At 38.5% G+C, this 23,680-nt stretch overlaps 1 protein-coding gene across 1 annotated transcript in view; it reads left to right on the forward strand.

Annotated features, from left to right (window-relative positions):
* FAM3C (FAM3 metabolism regulating signaling molecule C) overlaps positions 1 to 23,680 on the forward strand; it is a 28,459-nt gene that overhangs the window by 3,221 nt on the left and 1,558 nt on the right. The window contains exons 2-9 of the mRNA XM_048959156.1: positions 10,964 to 11,029; positions 13,632 to 13,736; positions 14,784 to 14,813; positions 14,990 to 15,113; positions 19,817 to 19,875; positions 21,227 to 21,277; positions 21,673 to 21,757; positions 23,522 to 23,648. Of these exons, the coding sequence (XP_048815113.1) occupies positions 11,017 to 11,029; positions 13,632 to 13,736; positions 14,784 to 14,813; positions 14,990 to 15,113; positions 19,817 to 19,875; positions 21,227 to 21,277; positions 21,673 to 21,757; positions 23,522 to 23,648 (594 nt within the window). The 5' untranslated portion in view covers positions 10,964 to 11,016. The remainder of the gene's footprint in view (positions 1 to 10,963; positions 11,030 to 13,631; positions 13,737 to 14,783; positions 14,814 to 14,989; positions 15,114 to 19,816; positions 19,876 to 21,226; positions 21,278 to 21,672; positions 21,758 to 23,521; positions 23,649 to 23,680) is intronic.

A 23,680-nucleotide genomic window follows, 5' to 3' on the forward strand; every position in this document is an offset into this window, starting at 1 on the left:
GTGATGGTCATTCAGTCGAAGGTGCTGCAGCCCATAGATTTCTTTCAAACCTTTATGTGAGGTCCAGGAAGGAACTTTAGTACTGGTTTCTGAAAGGGATGAATTTTCTCCTAATAAAAGCCCCAATAGCAAGTGAAGATCTCAGCTAGGTGAACTTGGGACAGAGGAGCATTGGTACCACCCTAATGGTGATAAGCATCTCCAATAGGGCTCCACCCAAAGGATGGTGATTTGGTGGGCGTGGTGGCTGTGGGTTGATGTTTGGACTCGATTATCTTAGAGGTCTTTTCCAACTGTAATGATACTGTGGTTCTGTGGCTGATGTGCTCAGTGTTGGTAGCTGAAATGTTGTACCCAGTCAGGAGATGGTTATGGATTTTGGTTCTGGCACTTCTGTGCTCAGAAACCAGTCTAGAGATGCAGTATTCCTTGCTGTCTCTGTGCATCTTCCACAGAAAAAAAAGCGCGTCACTGCAGCTATAAAGGAGTTCTTCTCCATTTCTGAATGTTGTCCGCTCCATCCCTCACAAAAGGTTGGCTGCTAATGTGGACCAGGAGCACAAACTCCCCTGTACCTCAGGAGTCTTGTGATTCTGAGCACGTCATGCAGACTGGTGGTTGTTAGTTACTGACAGCAGTCTGATATCTGCAACATGACCCTATAGTGCAGTGTCCTGTAGTCCTGCTGTGGCCCTGCTGCATGTTGGTTGTTCTGTGCTTAGCTGTCCCTTCTCCCTAGAGCTGAGGTGTGGTGCTGTCACTGCAGCTGGTGGCTCACAGTGAAGTGCAGCTGAGCCTGACAGATGAGGATGGGTTCAGTGGTGTAGCAGGGGATCCTTTGCCCCTTGGAGGAAGAGGAAGGAGTGATATCAACAGCGCTGTGAGCAGCAGCTGTCACTGTGGAGTGCTTTCCTCAGGGATGCATCCCCGCTTCCTAGTGAGATCAGCTTGCTGCTGAGCAAAGGTTAAAGCTCTTCTCCCACATATAGCTTCCTCAGTTCATGCTGACCTTTTGTTAAAGAAGCTTAAGCGATTAGTAGTATTTTTTTTTTTTTCCTCTTGTCTGTGTTGGTGTCCCTTGCTGCTCTCAGTACCCATAATACTATCTGCCTTTCCAGATCCCTCAGAACTCTGCCTGGCTGTGCAGTGTCAGTGTGCAGGTCTGTGGGGTGAGGTCAGTAAGGCATTCTGTGCAGTGTATGAATCTCAATCATGAGATGATGAAACCATTCTGACATCTTAAAGATGCTGTGTAGAGCCTGGTTGTACTTCTGTGGATAATAATGTGGAGAGATAGCTCAATCATTCTGCAGTGAATTTGGACCTGTAGAGGAAGTGTTCGTAATGCTCTTTTTCTGTTCTGCTTTTGTGATGCCTCTATGCAAAACAGGGCTCAGGATGAAGTGGCATGCTCTAAGCGTGGCCTCAAATTTCTGTGGTGTCATACATGATTGTATCAAGTCACAGCATTTATGTGTACGTTAATTGTTTTTCAGATCTATAACCTTTCTGTTTGGTAGTTCTGTTGAGAATTGCTGTAAAGAAGAGAGTAAGGTGCATGATAACAGTGTGTTGTTCTGCTGTGTTTTTATTGAAGATGTGGAGGCTGTTGTACATTTGAAACGCATGCTGTATTGTGGCAGCACATTGTCTCCACTGAGATCTGGCAGATGGATGCATTACACATTGATTTATTGCTGGTTTGGAAAGATTATACAGCTTTTGTTGCATGATGAAATCAAGGTGGACATCTGTGTTTTGTTTTTTGTTTTTTTTTTTTTTTTAAGAAACATAGATCAGTTTGAAATCTTGAAATGGTAGGGGTTGCAGCAGTGTTTCAGTTACAGAATAGTTGGATCATCTTGTGAGAGGAAATAATGTTAAACCTCACCTCCTGTGCTACAACTGTTCTGGGACTTTCCTGCTGCTGTGGGATGAAGCTAGAAGTGAAGCAGGTGAATGAGGTTTGCAGTTTGTCCTCAACAATTTTATCTCTTTGAATTTCTCTGTGTAATTTTATACAATCCTGTGAAGTGCTAAGGGCTAAGATTCTCTGTAATGGGGCCATCAGTAGCTATAGACAGTTGGCTTTGTCACATTTAAATGACTTGGATTTTCAGGAATCATAACTAAAAGTGAAATTTGTGTGATGTTATGGAAGAGTTTTCAAGGTATGGATTGAGAAGAGTTCATTGTTAGTGCTGTGGGAGCAGATTGTTCTGTAGCCCTTTTTATTTAATTTAAAGGTATGTAGATGGAGTTTCATTCTTAGTGGGAAGGACACACCTTAGTGCTTTTATCTTGGGCTTCCAGGGATACAGGAAGATTTTCCTGTTTGTGAGGCTTGAAGTGTGTGTGTTGCCTAAGGTGGAAGTGCTGGGTTGATGACCAGCAAGCTCCTGCTGCTGGCAGTAACTTGTCACCTCCTTTGGGAAGTGTTTGTTTTGCACATCAGGTATCAAACCACTCTTGCAGAGTCATGTTTCTTCTTAGATGTATTTCTTTTCTTAGAAGTGAAACCACATACCGATACGAGCAAGGTAGCCAGTTCTTCTACAGCTGCACATCCTGTTTTTAATTTTGAAGTAAGGTCTGGCTTCATCTGCTCAAGGAGGTGGAATTTAATTTGACAGAAGTAAATCTTGTTTGAATAACCAAAGATTTGAGGCCTAGGTTGAGTGTTGTCAGAATACCAAGCTGAAGTTCAGGTGGTGTCATTCTTGTAGGATCAGTTGTCCCAGAAATATTCTGTGTAGACAAACCTTCAGCCTCTGTGTTGAAGTTCTGCAATAGTCACAGGGAATTTGTATGGTTATAGGAGTAATTGTAGGATATAACTGCTGAGGTGAGAGGCTTATTGGAAGGCACAAATGGTGTACATTGACACAATAAAAATAAAAATACAGTAGTTACTTTTTTAAGGTAATTCTTTTGTATGTCTACCATTCAGTTCAGTTTCAAATTAAATACATTTTGTAATGGAGGGTGAAAATCTACTGCTAGTCTAGCAGAAGGATAAGCAGTTATCTTGGTAAGGAAATGCATCTTGTATTTAAATGGATCCTATTAGCAGTTTAGATTACTACTCTAGTTTGGAATGATTTCTGTAGTCTCGGCTGTCTGGTTCATGGGATACAGTAATTCAGGTTGGCACAACCACTGGCTTAAAACCAGAGCTCAGGTAAATATAGCTAAAGCTGACCTGAAATAAATGATTCACTTTGTAATCTCGGGTAGAAAACCACCGCCGCAGAAAACCACCGCCGCTCTGAACTGCTTGAAGACAACAGACCAGAATATCTATTATCAGCAACTGTGTTAAACAAAAGTTTGCATTGCTGGTTGAGCTTTACCAGGTATGAAAACATCAGATGGCATTTTTCTATGGGTTTTTTTTTTTCTGACAGGAGAAAAAAGCCCATCTGTGGATTGCTGAGGAAGGCAGTCTGTGCTGCCAAAAGCAAACACTATCCTAATCTAGTTGTGACTCAGAAATAAAAATAACAGCTTGTTGGTTTTTTTGTACTAATCAATTTTGATTGTTCATCTAATTGTATTCCCGTGAACTTGGTAATGCTATAGATAGCATTGTATATGCATGATAATGCTATGCATAATAACAGATACAGTAGATAAAAACAGTAGTAACAGTATTTGACCATTTTCAAAATAATTTGTTTAGGTGAGGGAAAAATTTAATTCATAGAATGGCCTGGGTTGAAAAGGACCACAATGATCATCCAGTTTCAACCCCCTGCTGTGTGCAGGGTCACCAACCAGCAGACCAGGCTGCCCAGAGCCACATCCAGCCTGGCCTTGAATGCCTCCAGGGATGGGGCATCCACAGCCTCCTTGGGCAACCTGTTCCAGTGTGTCACCACCTTCTGTGTGTAAAACTACTTCCTTATATCTAACCTAAACCTCGCCTGTCTCAGTTTAAAACCATTCCCTCTTGTCTTATCACTATCCGCCCTTGTAAACAGCCATTCCCCCTCCTGTTTATATGCTCCTTTCAAATACTAGAAGGTCACAATGAGGTCTCCCTGGAGCCTTCAACGCATTTCAGGCTGGTGCAGATTTAGTATTACTTACCTGATTACAGGTTTGCATGGAGTAGGATACAAATATGGGGTTACTACTGAAGGAGGTGCTGACTTGCACCTTGCGTACTGCTACCCAGGTTATCACAGAATCACAGAACTGTAGGGGTTGGAAGGGACCTCCAGAGATCATCGAGTCCAACCCCCCTGCTAAAGCAGGTTCCCTACACCAGGTAGCACAGGTAGGCATCCAGGCAGGTCTTGAACATCTCCAGAGAAGGAGACTCCACCACCTCCCTGGGCAGCCTGTTCCAGTGCTCCGTCACCTCACTGTAAAGAAGTTCTTGCGCACATTTGTGCAGAACTTCCTATGCTGCAGTTTCCGGCCGTTTCCCCTTGTCCTATCTCCACTCACCACTGAAAAGAGTCCGGCCTCGCCATTCTGCCCCTCACACCTTAGATATTTATAGACCTGGATCAGGTCCCCTCTCAGTCGTCTTTTCTCAAGGCTGAACAGACCCAGTTCACTCAGCCTTTCCTCATAGGGGAGATGCTCCAGGCCCTTCACCATCTTCGTGGCCCTGCGCTGGACTCTTTCCAAGAGGTCCCTGTCTTTTTTATGCTGGGGAGCCCAGAACTGGACGCAGTACTCCAGGTGAGGCCTTACCAGGGCAGAGTAGAGGGGGAGGATCACCTCCCTCGACCTGCTGGCCACGCTCTTTTTAATGCACCCCAGGATGCCATTGGCCCTCTTGGCCACAAGGGCACACTGCTGGCTCATGGCCAACCTGTCATCCACCAGGACACCCAGGTCCCTCTCCGCAGAGCTCCCCTCCAGCAGCTCATCCCCCAACCTGTACTGGTGCATGCAATTATTCCTCCCCAGAGGCAAGACTCTACACTTGCTTTTGTTAAACCTCATCCGGTTTTTTTCTGCCCAGCTCTCCAGCCTGTCCAGGTCTTGCTGAATGGCAACACAGCCTTCAGGCGTGTCAGCCAATCCTCCCAACTTCATATCATCAGCAAACTTGCTGAGGGTGGCCACTATCCCCTCATCAAGGTCATTGATGAAGATGTTGAACAAACATCTTATGAGGCCTGCCTCTTGTTTCTCCCCAGTTCTATGGTGATTTATATCCTTCTGTTCCTTTCTTGTTTAACCTTGTGAATGGGACTATTTAAAAAATGTTTATATTTCATTTTAAATGTTTAAGTTACAAATAGGTAAAAAAGCAGTCAGTAGATATTAAGAACAGTCCAGCTCAGAATCATTTAAAGCTGTTTTTGAATTACATCTTGGTGGTAAGGGTCCAGGGTGTCTGTTGCATGTTCTCTTCACCTCCATTCTGTCTTGCGCAGCAAACCAGATTCTTTTACCCCTTTGGTTGTTAGGTTATGTAATTGTTATCTAGATTGTTCCATTGGGGATTATGCTTTAAGATAGATTTAGGAAAAAAAATACAGGATCTCAATTAAGAATATAGATGACTTGTGGGCACAGCACAATAATTGCTTTTTGCTTTGCGTGCAGCAGCCTCTTGATACACTGCAGAGTACAGTTCATAATGAGCAGTTCCCTTTTTGCAGCAGTACTACATCATTGACCCTAACATTAGAGAGCTGATATATGCTCTCAGATCCTTTTCTGCATTACTGCCACTTGTTTGGCTGCACTTGATGTCCTTTTTGAAGTGTACTGCTTTCTGCTTTGTTAAATATCACTGCTTAATTTTTTTTACCTTTCTGTATTCTGAGCTTCCTAGATTAGTAAATTATCTTGACCTTCTGAATTATTGCTTCTCATCTGTTTGTTTTTGTGCTCCTGTTTCATAAATACTATCTGAATGCATTATCAAATTGCTGATAGAAGTACTGTTATCCTGGGGAAACGGGAATGCAGTGTGCTAATTTACTTGTTTTCTATTATATAAAAACATTTATTGCAATTCTATTTGGGAAAAATAAAACTGAACAAAACTTAAATTTCTGGCCACTTGCAATTTATTGGTGGCTTTAAAACCAAGTAGGGCTGAGGCTGTGCCCAGATGAGTTGTGTCACAGAGCACTTTGTGCAGGAACATTGAACAAGGTTGATAGAGAGCTGAACACACTAGATGGAATTCCTCTCAGTACAGAAAGCTGGGCTTCATTCAGTGTTGTAAGGGTGACAGTATTAACAGATCATTTGTGTGTCTGTATGTGTGCTTGTATTTTAATAGCTACTATACTTAAAACAATTTCCTCCTGCATTCTGAATCTAGGAAACAAATGGCTTATTTGATGAGTGTCGTATCAACTACTTCAATTCAGGAATACCCCAATCTTAGCATATTAGGTAATTCAGAACATCTAATAAAATCTGATTTATTTTTTTATTTTTTTTATTTTTTTCTGGCAGGAGCACAGCCTTATTGTTTTCTAGATGAAGTTCAAGTGTAAGCTTCCTTTGTGAAGTTTCTGGCAGAGTTCCCACGGGAGTGACAGATCACTTCTGAAAGCAGATAGCTGATACTATATAGATTGAAACTAGTATTACTATATAAAAGAATATATGCAGCAGCTTTATGGGTGTATATTGTGAGTTTGTCAGGCTTTCGTTGTCATTCCCACACAAGCTTACCAAAAAGTGGAACAGACCAAAAGTCCACTGAGCGCTGTAACTGACTGAATGGTAAAACATGAAGGTGGGGAAAGCACTTTACTCTTTTTTTCTTTCTTTCTTTTTTAAATCCTGTTTTTGATTTGTTTCTTCTACTTTCATGCTGTGTGTAGCATTTTGGATTGCTACTTGGAAAGGCTTTGACACTGGAAATCACAGCATCTAGAAATTGCCCCTGCCTCAGGACATAAGGCAGTGCACGAGGATGGGTGGAGGAGAAATAAGCAACCAGTAACTTCAGTTCCCAACTGTTTTCCATGTATCCATTCCCTAGTACTTCACAGACAGAGTAAATAGCCCTTTTCTACGTGGAAGGCCGTGCAGCTTCATGTGGTGATCTGGGCAGTGGCAGGATGGTGTAATTTCTTGGTTTCTCCAGTTCAGTGAACTGTCTGTCTTTTGTTTTCTGTTCTGAAGGAGTTGTTACTCAACCTGTGCCATTGGCTGTAGTGACGGAAGAGTATCTAAACTCACTAATCTGGATTCCTACTTAGCTGCTGTTTTTCTGCTGCCTTTTTTTCAATGAGTAGATCAAGTTCTGCCACTTTGGAGAGAACTTTCTGTGTTAGTTTAACTAACAAAGCACTCTCCTTTTATCTTTCTGCTGTTCAGTGCTTTAGATTTAGGTACTGGAATTTTATAATGTTAGTGAGTCAGCATGGCTAAATAGCTGGCTGCCTTGCCTGAAGGTTGATATTCTTTGGACCCTACTAGAAAAATATCAGCCAGCTACTGACCAGCTACTCTGGTCTAACTGCCTGTAGGCCTGTAGGCCATCTTTTTATGTTTCTATGCTCTTTAAAGTATTCAGGGCGTGAATATGGCTTCCTGTAGTCAAGAGGTCACCGGTCTGAACTTTTTGTCACTGATTCTTCTATAAACGTTGGCTTGTGTAAATTGGCTCTTACAGATGATAGGAACCTCTCTTCAGCTGGTGCAGTTGTGACGAGAAGACCTGCCTGCACTGCTAGTGCTGAGTAGAATCAGAAGAAAAGGAAAGTGTGGTCCTCAGGCCTCATGAGAAATTGCACAAAACTTCTTGCAGCAAAGTAGGAATGTTGGAAGTTTAGTAGGCAATAGGAAATCTGCAGCGGTGCTCATCTTAAAGAAGAGAGCATCTGCCCAGAACAGAGATTTGACTGTACTGTTAGTAGAATTTGTTCCAACTATTAGAATGCCTTGGCTCCTGTCCATGGTTGATGTAAACCTGCAATTCTTGCTCCTCCTTCTAGTATAGTATCCGGGAAACAATAAATTCCTTTTACTTAAAGTGGAAGAAAACCAGCTTCTGAAAACACCAGCTTTAGATTCTTCTATGTGGATAGGTTCTTTATTTCAAGGCACTTGAAGAGTTTGTTGGTGTCTTTTTATCATCCCAGTTGTATTCTTTAACTGTTGTACCTCTGAATACTGCATTGAGAAAACAATCTTGGTGGGGAAAAAAAAATAAATCCATGTTTTACAATCATGTACTGTAGTGCTTCCTCAGATCCACCTGATTTTGACTTAGAGCTGTTGCTTACTTCTGTTGTCTATTTCACATGCTCTTCTCGGCCTGGTGTCTGTTATGGATTCTACTTTACTCATCAGCAGTCTGCCTGTAGATCCTGTTAAAGGCTGCACTTCCTGCACTCTACATATGGTAAATATGAGCTTTGTTGTACTACAGAGGTAAATTACATTAACATCATAATGAAGTGGTTACTTATATTATCAGGCATTTGTAAGTCAAGAAGATATTTGGGTTGTAATGCTCATGTCCCTGCTTGATTGGAGTGATATATCAAACAGGAGGAAGAAGTAGTGGGTTTTTTGCTTGCTGTTATTGTTGTTTTTGCCTTACCTAATTTTGAAAGCATTTGAAAGAATGTTGTTGCTGTTTTTATGCATGTGAGCCTGAGCTCAGTCTCATTCTTGTTTTTCACGTTTTTAAATTCACAAATTAAGCACTGTTAGAAATTCCTGATCCACTTATATATCATGTCTGAATTTCAATTATGAAATCTATTAATGTCGCAGAGTGACAGTCAGTGAGTGTTCATAATGGCTAATGGGCTGTTCTTTAATTAATAATAATGTGGTAAAGTAGTATTGTATTGGGAAAAGACATGGTGTTCATAAGTTAACTTGCACTTGGAAAATTCTGTGCAGCATATGTCTGCTTGCAACAAATGATGGCTGGGGTCAGTGGGCACAAATGCTGGGATGAAGGTATTCTCATTGCAGCCTTTCAATACCTAAAGGGAGCCTACAGAGGAGAGGGGAATCAACTCTTTGAAAGGGTAGATAACTGCAGGACAAGGGGAAATGGTATTAAGTTGAGGGAGGGGAGATTGAGGTTGGACGTTAGGGGGAAATTCTTTACCCAGAGAGTGGTGAGGTGCTGGAACAGGCTGCCCAGAGAGGTTGTGGATGCCCCATCCTTGGAGGTGTTCAAGGCCAGGTTGGATGGGGCCCTGGGCAGCCTGATCTGGTATTAAATGGGGAGGTTGGTGGCCCTGCATGTGGCAGGGGGTTGGAGCTTCATGATTCTTGAGGTCCCTTCCAACCCTGGCCATTCTGTGATTCTGTGACATGGCATGAGATTTTCTTTTCAGTAAACTGTAAGCAGTGGATGGTAGTGATGGTGTTTGGCAAAGAGTATCTAGGCACGTAGACAATTGACCCTTACAGATACTGATTCAAGTGAGGGGAAAAAGTTGTCTGTATTACATTTTCCTCCCTGGCATGGACTCTGAGAACTACCTGGGTTTTGGCGATGCTATCAAATGATTTGCATTTCCTGGATTGTGATAATAGCTTTTCAAATAATTTCTGAAGGCAGGTTTTGGTTGGTTTGGTTTTTTTTTTTTTTGGTGGTTTTCAGAATCCTGGGATAGGACTGCAGCTTTTGATAGGTGGGTGTGGGACAGCTTCAATTGCAATGATTCTTACACATGTTCAAGTTCAACCTTAGCATAGCTAATCCAACAAAATCACTGAATGCCAATAGGATTTTTTGCATATTAAGTGCAAACATGAAATAAAATCCAAATTAAATTCAGAAACAGATTTTTTTTTTTTTTTTTTTTTACTGTTCAGAAGGCCATACTGACTGCAGACTATTAGTTGTCTGAAGGCCTCATATTTTTGAAAGTAACTGAGAGTTCTTTTCTTATCATAAGAATAGAGGTAATATTGTGCTACCTTAACTGCTTTGTTTCCTAGCAAAATTTAACTTCAGTTAATTTAAATAAATTGTGTATTCAGCCTGCTGAAATGATCTGCTGTTTCTATTGGATTTATGGTACTTTGTCAGTGAAGGTGACTGTGTTTGATGTGTTTGCCAGACCTGATTTGTGGGACACCATGAGGTTGCCTAGGGTCCACTCATGGTCAGCTGCTTTGTGTTCCTTGAATGAGCAGTAAGGGGAGCCTTGGTGCCAGGCAACAGAAACAGAGCTAGTGTGCCTGGTGTGGCCAAGGGCCGTGCCACTGAACAGAGCCAGCAGCAGAAGTGAAGCACTGCGTGCAGCCCCAGAGCCGTGAGGAGTTGTGGTGCCTATGAGGAGAGTCTGTGGAGGTTGTGGCAACTCTTGGCTTCATGTAGCAGCAGGCCCTTCTAAAGAAGAACCTTTGGGATGTTTGTGTGGCTTGTGCTCATAGGCGGTGATTTTCAGTTTAGTCTGAAGTAGTCCTAGGGTTGTTGCTTCTGCCACCGTTGGCCATAAAGTGAATCTTCTGGATGCAGCTGTGGGTGAGAGATGCTTTTCTGTAATACCTGGGTCTTTCAGTTCCACTGAATGTAGTTTGTGCAGTATCCCAAAGGACAAAATGCTTAAATCTTTTCTCTCCAGAGTTATGTTCTACTATATTAGATTACTGAACAACAACTTCATATCCAGATGTCGCTGTGATTCTGGAGCAACACTGATGGAATTGCTTGCTTTTAACTTGCAGCTTTAAGAAATTAAAGGCTGCTTAGATGCAGCACTGTTAAGTACTTGCCACAGGTTAATTAACATAATTTGTAGTAGATTTGATGAAATTAAAGTAATGGCATTTAAGATGGCTTGTTTCATAGAGTAACAAAGGAAAGTAATGCTATGGCAAGAGGTCCATTTTGCATCTTCTTCCCTTTATTGTGTTAGGAGTTAACTATTCAGGACAATTGTCATTACTGTTACTGGCTGGGAAATCCATGATATTGCTACAGTTAACACATCATGAAGTTGCTTATTTGATTGCAGTTACAATTACTTTTTCTTTCCTTTTTTTTCTCTAGGTGACTTTCCTGTTTTTAATGCAGTAGTGTCATTACCTGGCTGAAAACTAAACATGAGAATAGCAGGTAAGCACACTCACTGAAATCGGACTTTTGTCCTTTGTGGAATAAGGTGTGGATAGCTTTAACAAGTTGTGACAATAATAGAAGGTTTTAAAGTAAGCATAAATGGCACAGCGACTCCTGTTGTGCCAGTTAACTGAAACTTAATTGAGAATTTGGGATGGTCTAAGAGGAAGCAGCTACTTACAAATGCTTCAGCTTAACTGTGGTGGCAGCTTAAGGTGCTGTGACGTGATCTTTGGCTGCTAATCATGCAAGACGTTGAAAGAATAAGGAAATGGGAACGAATGGCTTCTTTTGTGTCCCACACCACAACCAAAATTGCTGTGCACTTTTTAAATACGGTATCTGAAACTTCCTGAATGGTTACAGAGAGTTTTAAAGCTGCAAAGCCTTTCAGTAAAGGTAAGATACTTCAGTGCCTGTTTGAGAAGCTGATTTCATTTGTCAGAAGGTGTAACAGTTATAAAAATCTCATTGCCAGTATGGTACTGCAAGAAACTATTACTTTAGGCACTTCACTGCAGTGGAATAGCCTGTACATTTGTGAGCAGTCTTGATGTTCTGAAGTCTTGCACTTTAATCAAAAGCAATAATTAATGTTGCAGAAGAAACAGCTGTTGACTTACCCTGGAGTCAGCAACACTTGCTTTTCCAGGAGGGTTGCACTTCTAGCCTTATTGATACATCAGTCCTGATGGGTTTTTTTTGTCACTACGGTTAAGGCGGTTGTTAGATGGTGTATTTACAGAGCCTCAGTGAGTGTAACTGGGAGCAACACATTAACACAAAACTGCTGAAGAACTGGGAAAATGCTGTAATTTTTAAAAGGCTGAAAAATCTCTTGAAAGATGACTTTTCCAAGCCTTACTTCTTCCCTATTCCAGCTAATTATTTTGTTACTAAGTCCTACAAACAAAAAGATGTGACAATTCATACGGAAGATTGAACCTGTAGAACACAGGCTTGCTTTTATTCAAATGCTGCAAGGATATTCAAGATTTCCTACCTCCTTTAAATAAAGGGAGCATTTAAAATTCAGTTAAGAGGAAGAAGATGTAGGTGGGAGAGGTCAGCTTGTGTTTGTACTCATTGATCTTGCATGCTGTCTACAGAAACAAACTGCTCTCCATTTCCGCTTTCCAAATTCTGGTACCATCTTTAGCAGTAAAGTTACTTTGAAGTACTTTTTTCTGCTTCTTGTTGTACATTTGCATCATCTGTTTTCTCTAGTTCTTGCCTGTGGCTTGCTTTCCTTCAAATGCAGTCATCTTTGGGATTCCATTGTAATATTTTTAAATCCAGTTTGCATCTGTGCTTTCTTACATAATATACATATACTTGCACATGCAGTGGGAGAGGAAGTCCAAACTGTAAGCAAACAAAAGTCATATCTTTTTGTTTCCTTTTTTAGCCTTTAGAAAGATTAACATATCTCGTTCTTATGAAGGCTGAGTAATCTGTCTATTTTAAGATTTGCTAAACTGCCTGATTTAAGATTTGAAGGAGTGAATAATCTTTTGTTCAGGAGGATTTATTTGGCTGGCCATCTGAGGAACAGAAGCATGCATAGCGTTGCTTCTTCCAAACAATTCTTCATACAGAGGTGAGAGAGGAAGATGGGATGTTCATTAGATCTTTCTCACTTAATTTCTGCTCTCAGACAGTCATTAATATACAATAATCTGGGAGCAAAATATTCTGTAAAAATGTATTGCTGAAAATGGCAGTGTTCATGGTGGTACCTCGTGTAGGTTTCCATTTCAGATTTAAGTTGCTGCAGTTGTAGGCTTCTGCTTCTTTTTTTTTTCCCCCTTAGAAGGTGGCTGGACCACTTAGTGCTGTCTTAAATTAGGCTTGTTCAAACTTTAAGCTTCCTAAGTCTGTAGCATATTAAAAATGGTAAAGGTGAGATACTGCTTTTCATTACTTTTTAACTTAGAACTTTAATGTTTTCTTGCTCTTCTTGAAGACCAGAAGTTTGATTTTTTTTATTTTTTTTTATTTTTATTTTTTATTTTTTTAATGTAATGTTCAGACCTGACTGGCCAAAGCAGCCAAGCTACAGTATATCAACAGATTCATAATCACTCAGTCTAGTTACACATTAAAACAGAGCTGTGTTAATGTGAGGCTAAAGGCAGAAAGGGAATATTTATAAACAGTGAGAAATGTGGACACATGGCTAAGAACAGGGAAGTGAGATTGGAGAGAGCAGAACTTTCCACTTTGGACAACAGCAAGTCAAGTCAGCTTAGTTTACCTTATTGATCTGGGTTTTCATACAAAAAAACTCTGTGGTTTCTCTTGGTTGCTGAGGTTGGTAAATGATGTCAAGCAACATGGCATGAAACACAGAGGAAGAACAAGGGGAGATTTCATGTCTGAGAGCAGGGTGTGTGTCTCTGGTGTAGCAGTTTAGCAGAGTGGCTCAGTTGCATCCTACATTATAATTCTCATTTCTTGCAGATTACTTCTGTACAGCGTTTCTGAATTCAACATCCTGACATTCTGTCACTTTGTACACCTTTCTCATGTAGTTAATTTTAATAATCTTACAGTTAACATTTACAGATAATTTATTTTTTTCTCTATTTCTGAATAGGTGCTGCAAAGTTGATAGTAGTCATAGCGATATTTTTATTGACATTTTATGTCATATCTCAAGTGTTTGAAATAAAAATGGAAGCAAACTTAGGACACATATTTGGTAAGTGGTAACTATTTTCTGCAGACACCTGTTTATTTGTTTGAGCCATAATCAAGAATACAATATTCTTTAGCTGTAAGCTTGGCTTAGGCTTTTAAGCTTAAGAAGAGTTGTGTTTATTTTAATGTATTTTAATGTTATTTTCCGTATTAGATATTTTACCTTTCTTAATTGGTTTAATCCTTTTGACTTCCAACTATATAAACTCTTACCTATGTTTTCTGCTTAGTCTGGCAGTTAAAAAAAGAATCATATTTCTGGTGGGATGTCTTGCTTGCATAGGTACAGTACCTTGTGCAATAAGCAGAACATTTCGGATGGGATGAGTTCTGTGCAGGAAAAAAAATTACTGGCTTAGATGATTTGAAGTTCAGAGTAGATTTTTTTTTTTTTTTTTTGCCACCTTAATCTTGAAAGGGGCTTTTAATTAGGAAAACCCAATTTTAGGTATGTATGTATGGTTCCTGATGCTGAACTCTGCATTACTACAGTGTGAGCACACATCTGAAACAGTCACCAGGGGCATCACAGATAATTATTGAAGAAAATTGATGTTAAGTATCATAATGCTTTCCTCATTCCATGAAAGGGAATAATGCATGATTGGCTACAGATACACCCAAATTGCAGAATTCTGGTGTTAGGTGTAAGGAATTGCACCCTGGTAAAGGTTCTGATTTGTATTAATTACTTCTGGCTGGATAAAATTGATTTGAAAGAGAGGAGCTGATTTCACTTCAGTGCCCAACCTCCACAAACTCCTGGCTGTTTTGAGTCTGAATCTCTGTGGTTCTTTATTTTAATCAGTGACTCATAAATTAGAGTAGTACTTTTAAATGTGGTCCCTGATGATACAGCTTTCATTTTTCTGCCGCATGAAGGTTTTACAGTGGAACATTGTGCTCATGTGTATTTGATACTCATTTAAAAAAAAATAAATAATAAAATTATAGAGATAAAGAAAGTTTTTAAATTTGTAGGGTATTTTATTGCAGATGACATTTCAATAGTAATGCCTTGTAAAATCTTTTTTTTTTTGCATTTTAGCTAGATCAGCATTGGATGCAGCTGCACGCTGTGAGTATTCATATGCATGTGTTACTGCTGTCACTTGCTTTGACTAATAGCATGAAGAATTTTGGATTTTTCATAATTAAGAAAGTCTTAATCACACTGTAAATGCAGTCAAGCTAGTTTTCCCCTTTCCCTGATTTTCCTTAGCTCTAAAATCCAGTTTTATTTCCTTTTGAAAGCTACGAAACCTCCGAGATACAAATGTGGGATCTCTAAAGCTTGTCCTGAAAAGCATTTTGCATTCAAAATGGCAAGTGGAGCAGCAAATGTAGTTGGACCTAAAATTTGCGTAGAAGATAATGTGTAAGTATTTTTACCTGTTGTCAAAGTACATTTTTCAACTGTTGTCTTGAATTCCTTTGCACGCTAAATCAGAAACCTGAATGATTCTTTAAGTTTTCGTTTGCCTACAGTGTGACACATGAAAAAATTATACTGCACTATAACTTAATCACCGATGAAACAAGTAGTACTCTGCAGTAAGTGTTGAAATCTAGGCTATTTTAATATGCATAAGGTAACCTACACAGTTACAAGTTTTAGTTACTTATGAAATAGTCAGACTTTGTGAAGCTGGATTCAGTTTTACCACTAAGGTGCTCGTGTCTCTAATTGTAATTCATTGAACAAGTGTATTTTAAGTACTTGCTCTTGATACTCTTAATTGAATGTCATTAGTTAAAACTATCATGGAATTTTCTTTTGTAAGTCATCTTTTAAACTGTTTCTACAGTACCAATAACAGAACATATTTTCCACTTTTCTTTAATAGATGACTTCAGAAGGAAAAATATTTTAATGATCAGTAGTTCCTATTGGCATAATTAAATCAAGATAATTAAATCTGAATTTAACTATAAAATCACTTAAGATCTTCAAGGTCTTTTCCAGCTTCTAGTCCCATTACAAAACCACTTTTCCTAATGTCCCATCTTAGCCTCTCCTGGTGCAACTTGACTGTTTTCTTGCGTCTTCTGAACAAAGAAACTAATCCACTCCTCACTGCAACCTGCTTTCACAGCACTGAAATCTCCCCTCTTCATCTTTGGATTAAAGAACATCAGTTCTCTCAACTGTTCCTCAAAACTTTTGTTTTCTAGTTCTTTCATCAGCTTTGTTGCTCTCCTCTGCAAAGGCTCAAATCCATGCTTCTTGTAGTGAGGGGCCAGAACCTGAACACAGTACTTGAGGTATGGTCTTAGCAGTGCCACATACAAGGGGACAGTCACTTCTCTAGTCCTGCTGGCTGTGCTCTTTCTGATTCAGACCAATGTGCCATTGGCCTTCTTGGCCACCTAGGCCTGCTGCTGGCTCACATTCAACCAACTGCTGACTGGCAGCCCCAGGTCCTTTTCTGCCAGGCAGCTTTCCAGTCACTCTTTTCCAAGCCTTTGTACTGCTGCATGGGGTTGTCATGACCCAAGCGTGGGACCTGGCACTTAGCCTTCTTGAAGAAAAGAGCTTTGAAAAATGATTCAAGTCTTTTATTTCTGATGACAGTTCTCTTAACACAGCATGTCTAGAGTATTTAGCTGAATATCTGTCACTAATCTCCATAACGTCAATATTAATGTTTATTTTGAGACTTTCTTTGTTCTTAGATTGCTACTGTTTGTTGTCTCCTACTGCATTCTATAGTACAATCTATATGCTTAACCTTGCATGTCCATGGCAGAACAGACATGCTGTAAACATGGTCAATAGTAATAGGCTTCTGTTGTTTTACTGTCAGTTACACTAATTACCCACTGCTGTCCATTTGCATTTAAACTATTCCAGTTTCTGAGCCCCTGCTCTGTAGGTGATGTGGCTGAGGTCATTTGCACTTACCTACAGCAGTCAGTGCAAATTCTAGAGCAAATAATAACTTTTCTGTGAACAGTGTAATCCCATGCAATATAGATCTAAATACTAATCCTATGTATTATAAGACCTTTAAGTATTGTTTTATATTCCTTTTTACTTTTTCTCTAATTAAAGTAAGATTAGTTGCACATGAGCTAAAACAAGATGACTCTAGCATTGCCTCTAGCAATTAAGCTGTAGTAAAGTTGAAATGGGAACCTTTTTTCTTATAATGAAACCCATGCAGCATCTTCACTTTGCATTGCAGGTTAAAACTTGAGTACTGTTCAGATGTCAAGGTGATTTTATGCAAAGCTGACTTAAACGAAGCTTTTCTGTTTGTGTAGAACTCCATTTCCAGTGGTGCATTACTGCTCAGTACACGTGCAAAATGAGCATGAGTTCATGCTTAGTGCATACTAACTAAAAGCTGCTAGGTTCTGCTTCTCTTAGCATTGATTCCCTTTATGACCTTGGACAGTCTTACCCAGTATCTCTGCAGAGAGATTTTTGTTCACGTTACAGAGCTTGTCAGCATCTCAGCCTGGTTGCTAGGAAGCTTTGTATCTAAAAACACTTGGGGTGATTCACTGATGAAAAGTTCTGAGTGCAAGTAATATTTTTAACTTCAGGATGGTAGGCTTTTTAAATGCCTTGCTTACTAAAGGGAGGTTGTGGTTCATGTCCAAAAAAAAACCAAACAAAAACCCTAATAACTGCAAACTGATGGATATTTTGCTTAAGAAATGAAAGGAAAGCAGTAGCTGTCAAGAAATTCTCTATTCTGTTAATATTATTGCACAGCTTAGTGTGTGACTATTGGAGTCCAAAGTTCTGTCTCAGTTGGAAAAAATCCTTTCTAATTACTTCTGGGGAATAAGATTTTAATGTCTATTAAAGTGTACATCAGAAAATTTGATTATTTTCATACGATCTTCTGCTCTGTTCATGCTATATTTGATTTCTCATTTGAAAGCTCACGTCATTTCTTGAATGGGATTTTTTGGTGGAATTCTAAAACTGATGAACTACTGCCCTCCTGTGATAAAACATTCACATTACACCCAGTAGTATTTGTGGCAACACACAAGCTATCTCAGGTGTGCAGAGTAGTATCTCAGAACTGTAAAGAAATCTATTTCCTGCTTGATAGATCTTTTTATAACAATGTTTCTTTTACCTCTCCTATACAAGATGTGCTTTTCTAGTTAATTTGCAATAGCTGAGTTTTATGTAAAATTCTTCTTTGTATTTCCAAGACAAGGAAACAGGAAGATGGCTTCATAAATTGTCAGTAATATTTACAATGTCGGTTTTTCCTCTATGTTAAACGAGGTTGTTGTTTGATTTATGAGAGTACTAAAATGGAAATTCTGCTTTATGGAAGTTTGATTACAGTATGCAATCCAGATTTGACAGTAACTGTAGTACGTTTTCTAAATATGAGCTACTGTGGTTGCTGCTTGAGAGGCTTAGAAGCAGTAGAGTTATACTTCTTTACCAGCACTTCTCCATGCAGTTTTTCTTCTGTTAAGAAGCCAGTTCCATATTTGTGCTGCAGTAACCTTAGAGCAGAATGGCACTCTGCACTGCTATAACAACAGTTACTTCTGCCATTTGTACTCACGGGATATTTTCTTACCCGAAATCAGTTATAACTTTGTTTATATGTATGTGATATTTCAGCATCTAATCACCCCAGTATTGGATTCTTTTTTTTTTTACTTGCATTTATTTATAGAGAATTTAGTAGTCAAAGTAAAAGGAAATTCTTATTCTTTTTGCTGAATTCAGATACACTAAATCTCACATGACCATTCAGAACATGATTGTTTGTCTTTTTTTTTTTTTCAATCTTTATTTGTCATATGATTCTATTGCTTAGAGTTGATGCCCAGCCATGGCCTGAAAATGATGTGGTCGGAGAAGTAATGTTCCCCCAAGTGCTGAATGGATTTAGAAAGAATTCCAGAAGCCCAGTTGGGAATTTCCTATTAAACAGAACTGTTTTCTGTATTTTAGCAGAAAATTGCAAGTTGTCTGTCTTCAAAGTTATTGAATTAGTTTCATTTTTAATCAAGTAAGGGTTTTTTTGGTAGATGATATTAGAGGGTTAACGTAAAAATATGGAACACTTCTGATTATTACTTCTTTAAAATCCAGGTCACTATACTGTGAGTTGCTGTTAACTCGTAGTCTTTCATTGAAGTGCCAAAGATGGTATCTAAGAGGAAGGCTGTCATTTTTCTGGTAAAGCAATTCTTGTTTCTAGCCCATGACTATTATTGGAGAGCTGTTGCAGTTCTCTGTGCAAGGACATTTCCTTCTGAAATGTTGCTTAGGACAAAAGAAGTTACCTGAAAAAGTTCTGTAGATCGTGGCCAGGGCAGCACAGCACTGTAGCTTGACATTCCCCTTAGCTCTACTTTACAGCTCTGAACAGCTTACATTTCACAGGGTATCAGCTCTTTCCAAGCTCCTTTGCTGCTTTGAGTTTGGCCAAGTAGTTGCTGTCATAGATTGTGGTGATTTTGTTGGGATGTTCAATTCTGCTTCAAAGTTGCATTCAATTTTCATTTGAAGTCTTGTCATTGTATTTACTGTTTCTGGTTTACTTTTCTGCTGCTTGGAGGTTCATGATCCTTGAGGTCCCTTCCAACCCTGGCCATTCTGTGATTCACCAAACTAATTTGCCTTGACTTTCTAGTTTAGTACCATGGTCCACAATATTGCAACATCCATTTTAAATACTTTGATTCAGTTAGGCTTTAAACTCATTAACACATTTTTGCTTACAGAAAAGCTTAAAATGTTGGCTATGTGGCTGTACTAAGCCCTTCAAATAGTTCTTTGTTCAATGCATCTTAACTGCAAGGGATTTTCTCAACTACATTAATAGTGCTTTATTTTTGGTGGCATTTTTAATATACGCATAATTTGAGCATTAATCGTCTTCTTTCCATAGAAAATGGATACAGTTAGGGACATTAGAGCTATTGTTCCCAAATCAATGGTGCCATAAGGACACCTTTTGCTTTAAATATTCATGGAAATGTGGTGGTCTTTTACAACATGATTTTATTTTAAAAAATAATTTAAAATGAAATATTTTGCATCAGAAAGTAGTTCTATTACAAATTAAATTGTTTGTTTTGTTTCAGATTAATGAGTGGAGTTAAAAATAATGTCGGCAGAGGAATAAATGTGGCCTTGGTCAATGGTGAGTGACTTCCTAAGTGAGCAGTGTCTTCATTTTCCAATTCTTCATGAAGTTTAAGGTCTGCTGAGGTGGTGACAAGTAAACAAGAGGAGAAGATTAGTACTCAATGTATTCGTACTGAGATAATGTCAGATTTTGCCATTTCTGTGTTTTAGTTGAATACTGTTGTATTCAGTTGTATGCTGTTTGAAAGCAGAAAAACTTGATGCCTTTTTTTTTTTTCCTACAAGTGTGGATTTCCATGATGGTTATCTATTGATACATCAAGTAACTTCCTGATACACATGGGATGATAAAATTGCTCTTTTGATTTTGTGTATTGCCACTGTAAAATTCTCTACACCAAATTCTTCTGTTCTCAGAGAAATCCATTTAGTAATTTTATTACTACATGAAAGGAACTGTTCATTATTCACCAGTTTGAAATCACTAGATTGTATTAGTCTGCGTTTGTTGATCTTGTCCATGAATACATCCATGTATAATATGTATTCAGGAATTTTAATTTCATTAAAAATAAACAGATTTACCTGTGTGTCAGCTTCAAGACTGAACATCAGTACTGACATTTCTCCTTAATATGTAAGAAGCAATTCTTTGTAGTGCTGAGACAGCACTTAATTTATATTGCAGCAAAATAATAAATGTTATTTTTGGATTGCATTCAGGTTTATGTAATCTAATGCATGACTTGAACAATACCTAATTCTGTTTTGCCTTCCTCTGTTGTCTTAGTCAAAAACCAAACTACCTTGTTCAGTCATGTAGTTCCCAAACTTTCTTGTTTTCTGAATTGTATATGAATGTAGCTATTAAAATGAAACTGCCTTCCATCAAATACTGACTTTGTAGACAGGGAGAATACTAATGTGTGTATACCAATCGCTTTCTTCTCTATTCATTCTAGAAGTTTAAATCAACTAGGAATCTCTAATTTGTAGCGAAACTTGCTGAGTAGTTTTGATTTTTCCTGCTTCCTCTGCAGTACTAAAAGCAACCTATAACTGTGCTTTCTCTTTTTATGCTAGAAAAAGCACCTAAAAAAGTAAATTCCCCATGAATTTGTGAAGTGCGTTTTCTTTATTACTGTTTTTTTGAGGGTGTTTTTCTAATGTTCTACTTGAATCTAAATCAGAAATTTGCATCTTTTATCATTTTTTCCCCTCTTTTCCGGCACCTTTTCACAAACTGCTGTGGTTAAGGAGTGGTCTCTATAAAAAATAAAAACACTTGATGATTTATATGTGTCTTCTGCAGCACTTTCTCTGACAGTAATTGAAAGGAAGTGGGGATGTTGTCTCTGGAGTAACTTTTGGCTTTTTCCTGACACCAAACATTTCTTTTTCTTCAGGTAAAACAGGAGAACCAGTAGACACTAAATTCTTTGACATGTGGGGAGGAGGTAGGTGCAGTTAATCTAGCTGGTTAAAGAAACAAACCGTTTCTGTGCTAACGTGTTTGTTCTCTTAAGTTCTGTTTGCTGTGGTATTTTAAGCCTTATCTCTGCCTTTGTAATCGTGAGGAGGATACAACTTTAGGTAAACACACATAGTTGGTGTGGGAGAGCAGAAGGGAACTGCTCAGGAGAATAAGCATGTACCAACTGGCAGTCAGCTTTATATAGACGAAAGCCTTTCTATAAAATGTGAGTTCATTCTTATGCGTTCTATTTGCCTCTTACTGAAGATCTGTGCATAAATTTGAGTATATTTATAAGTATTAAAAGAAGTCTAACGTCACAGGTGTTTAAATATGATTAATTGCTTATTACAAAGGTTTTGTTTTCTTTCTTTTCAGATGTGGCACCATTTATTGAATTTCTCAAATCCATACAGGATGGAACCATCGTGCTAATGGGGACATATGATGATGGTGCAACCAAGTATGTCATTGATTTATGCAGTGAACATTGACTAAAATTTTAAATGTTGCTTTTAATTGCAGTCATTTCTGATAAAGTTTTGTCTTTCCACGAAAAGGCATTAGAAACTATGCTTTCAGTTGATCAATTTAATAATGCTAATATTATTTGGAGATAATGAGGATCAAATCTGTCTTATGCTGTTGAATTTAGGTCATATGGCTGTGAGAAGATACCCTCTGATTGAAATTGATCTGTTCCATCCCACGCTTTCCTCAGGACAACCCGAAGATGTAGTTTGGTAGTTAAATTGTGCAGAGATCGTTTCTGATAGGTCTTGCATGTACCCCTTCTTTTCTAAGGTCTGAGAGTTTTTATTAGTGTGAGCCTTAAACTTTTTTTGAAGTGTTCCACTGTAAGCTGCTCAGCCTATCAGTGTAAATATAGCTTAATTTAATTTTAATATTATTTTAATACTCTTTATGCAGTACTTTCCAACCTTCTCAACTTCGATCATCTTTAATAGATACTGAAATCACTGTAGAAAATTGTGTTGTCATTTACTTAAGTCATATTCTCAGAAGGAATTTTTTTTATTTTCCTCCATAATTTTAACATTATTTACACTTATATTATGTACTTTTTTTTCCCCTCTTCTGGTACAGTTTGTTGTCCGTGACCTGTCTGTAATTTGATGTAGAAATAGCTTTGCTATGACAAAGTCCTGACTACACAACATGCAGTATTTTCAATAACTGGTTGAAAGTAACTTTGCCTGCCTTAGGGAGATGAAAGCAATCTAATGTTTCCTTATCAGAAGGCTAGATCTCCTAACTGTTGTGCTTCAGCATTTAGATAAGTAGTTAGGTTTTTTTTTAATCATGTCTCTGCTGGTGTTTTCTAAAACTAAACAGAAAGGTGAGTTTGGCACATTTGTGCTGACAGCCAAGAACTACTCATTAGTGGTATTGCAAAATTAACCAGAAACTTGTGGTTGTGACTTTAGAGTAACCAAAAATGCCAAACTGCTAGAAAGCAACTTAAAAAGTGAAGAACCATCATGTTTAAAAGATAAAAATCTTACTGTGAGTGTTTTGGTGGTGGGTTTGTTGTTTTTTTTTCTTGCTTTTAATATAAGCTGTCTTTGTGCTTTGGAAGCGTGGAGTGTGGGTGGTGCAGATAGCCTCCAAAGTAAATTATTTAATCATTTTTTTCATTTTGGTTAAGGTGAGTCATACAGCCATATCTCATTAAGTAGAAATAATGAGCTGTTGTACTGAGATCCTATCTCTTACAGAATCTTTTTCATTTCTGTATTTAAAATTATCCTGTATGGACCTATGGGCACTGAACCATGCTGTGGTGACAGCAATTCTCACTTCTGAATTAATTGAACAGACAAGAACTTCTGTGTATTTAGGTCATTCTTTTAACCTAGAAGAACTATTTAGGCTTCAACTTCAGTGTGTAAATAATGGTTATGTTAAAGATTAACTTTTCTTGCTTGCTTGGGGAATTGCTAAAATTGTTTGAATTGTGTATATAAATTCTCACAGGATAGGATTCTTTGCTTTTGTTAGTGGCTTTATATTATTTGCCTGATATAATATCAAAGAGCAGAGCTTATTAGATCAGCTGATTACAGAACTGGCCTTATCTGATTTTGAAAGACAGATCTTTGCCAATATTGACTGACTTAAATTATATTTAATCGGGTTGAATCTAAGTGGTGCATTGAACAATGAAAACTCTGAGAATGTGTATTTTTATTTTTTCTTTCCCAAGGCTTAATGAGGAAGCACGGAAACTGATTGCTGAACTGGGAAGCACATCTATCACTAACCTTGGCTTTAGAGACAATTGGGTCTTCTGTGGTGGAAAAGGAATTAAAACTAAAAGTCCTTTTGAGCAGGTCTGTGACTCCTTACGTTCTATAACTTATGC

The sequence above is a fragment of the Lagopus muta genome, chromosome 1, assembly GCF_023343835.1.
Source record: "Lagopus muta isolate bLagMut1 chromosome 1, bLagMut1 primary, whole genome shotgun sequence".
Taxonomy (NCBI): domain Eukaryota; kingdom Metazoa; phylum Chordata; class Aves; order Galliformes; family Phasianidae; genus Lagopus; species Lagopus muta.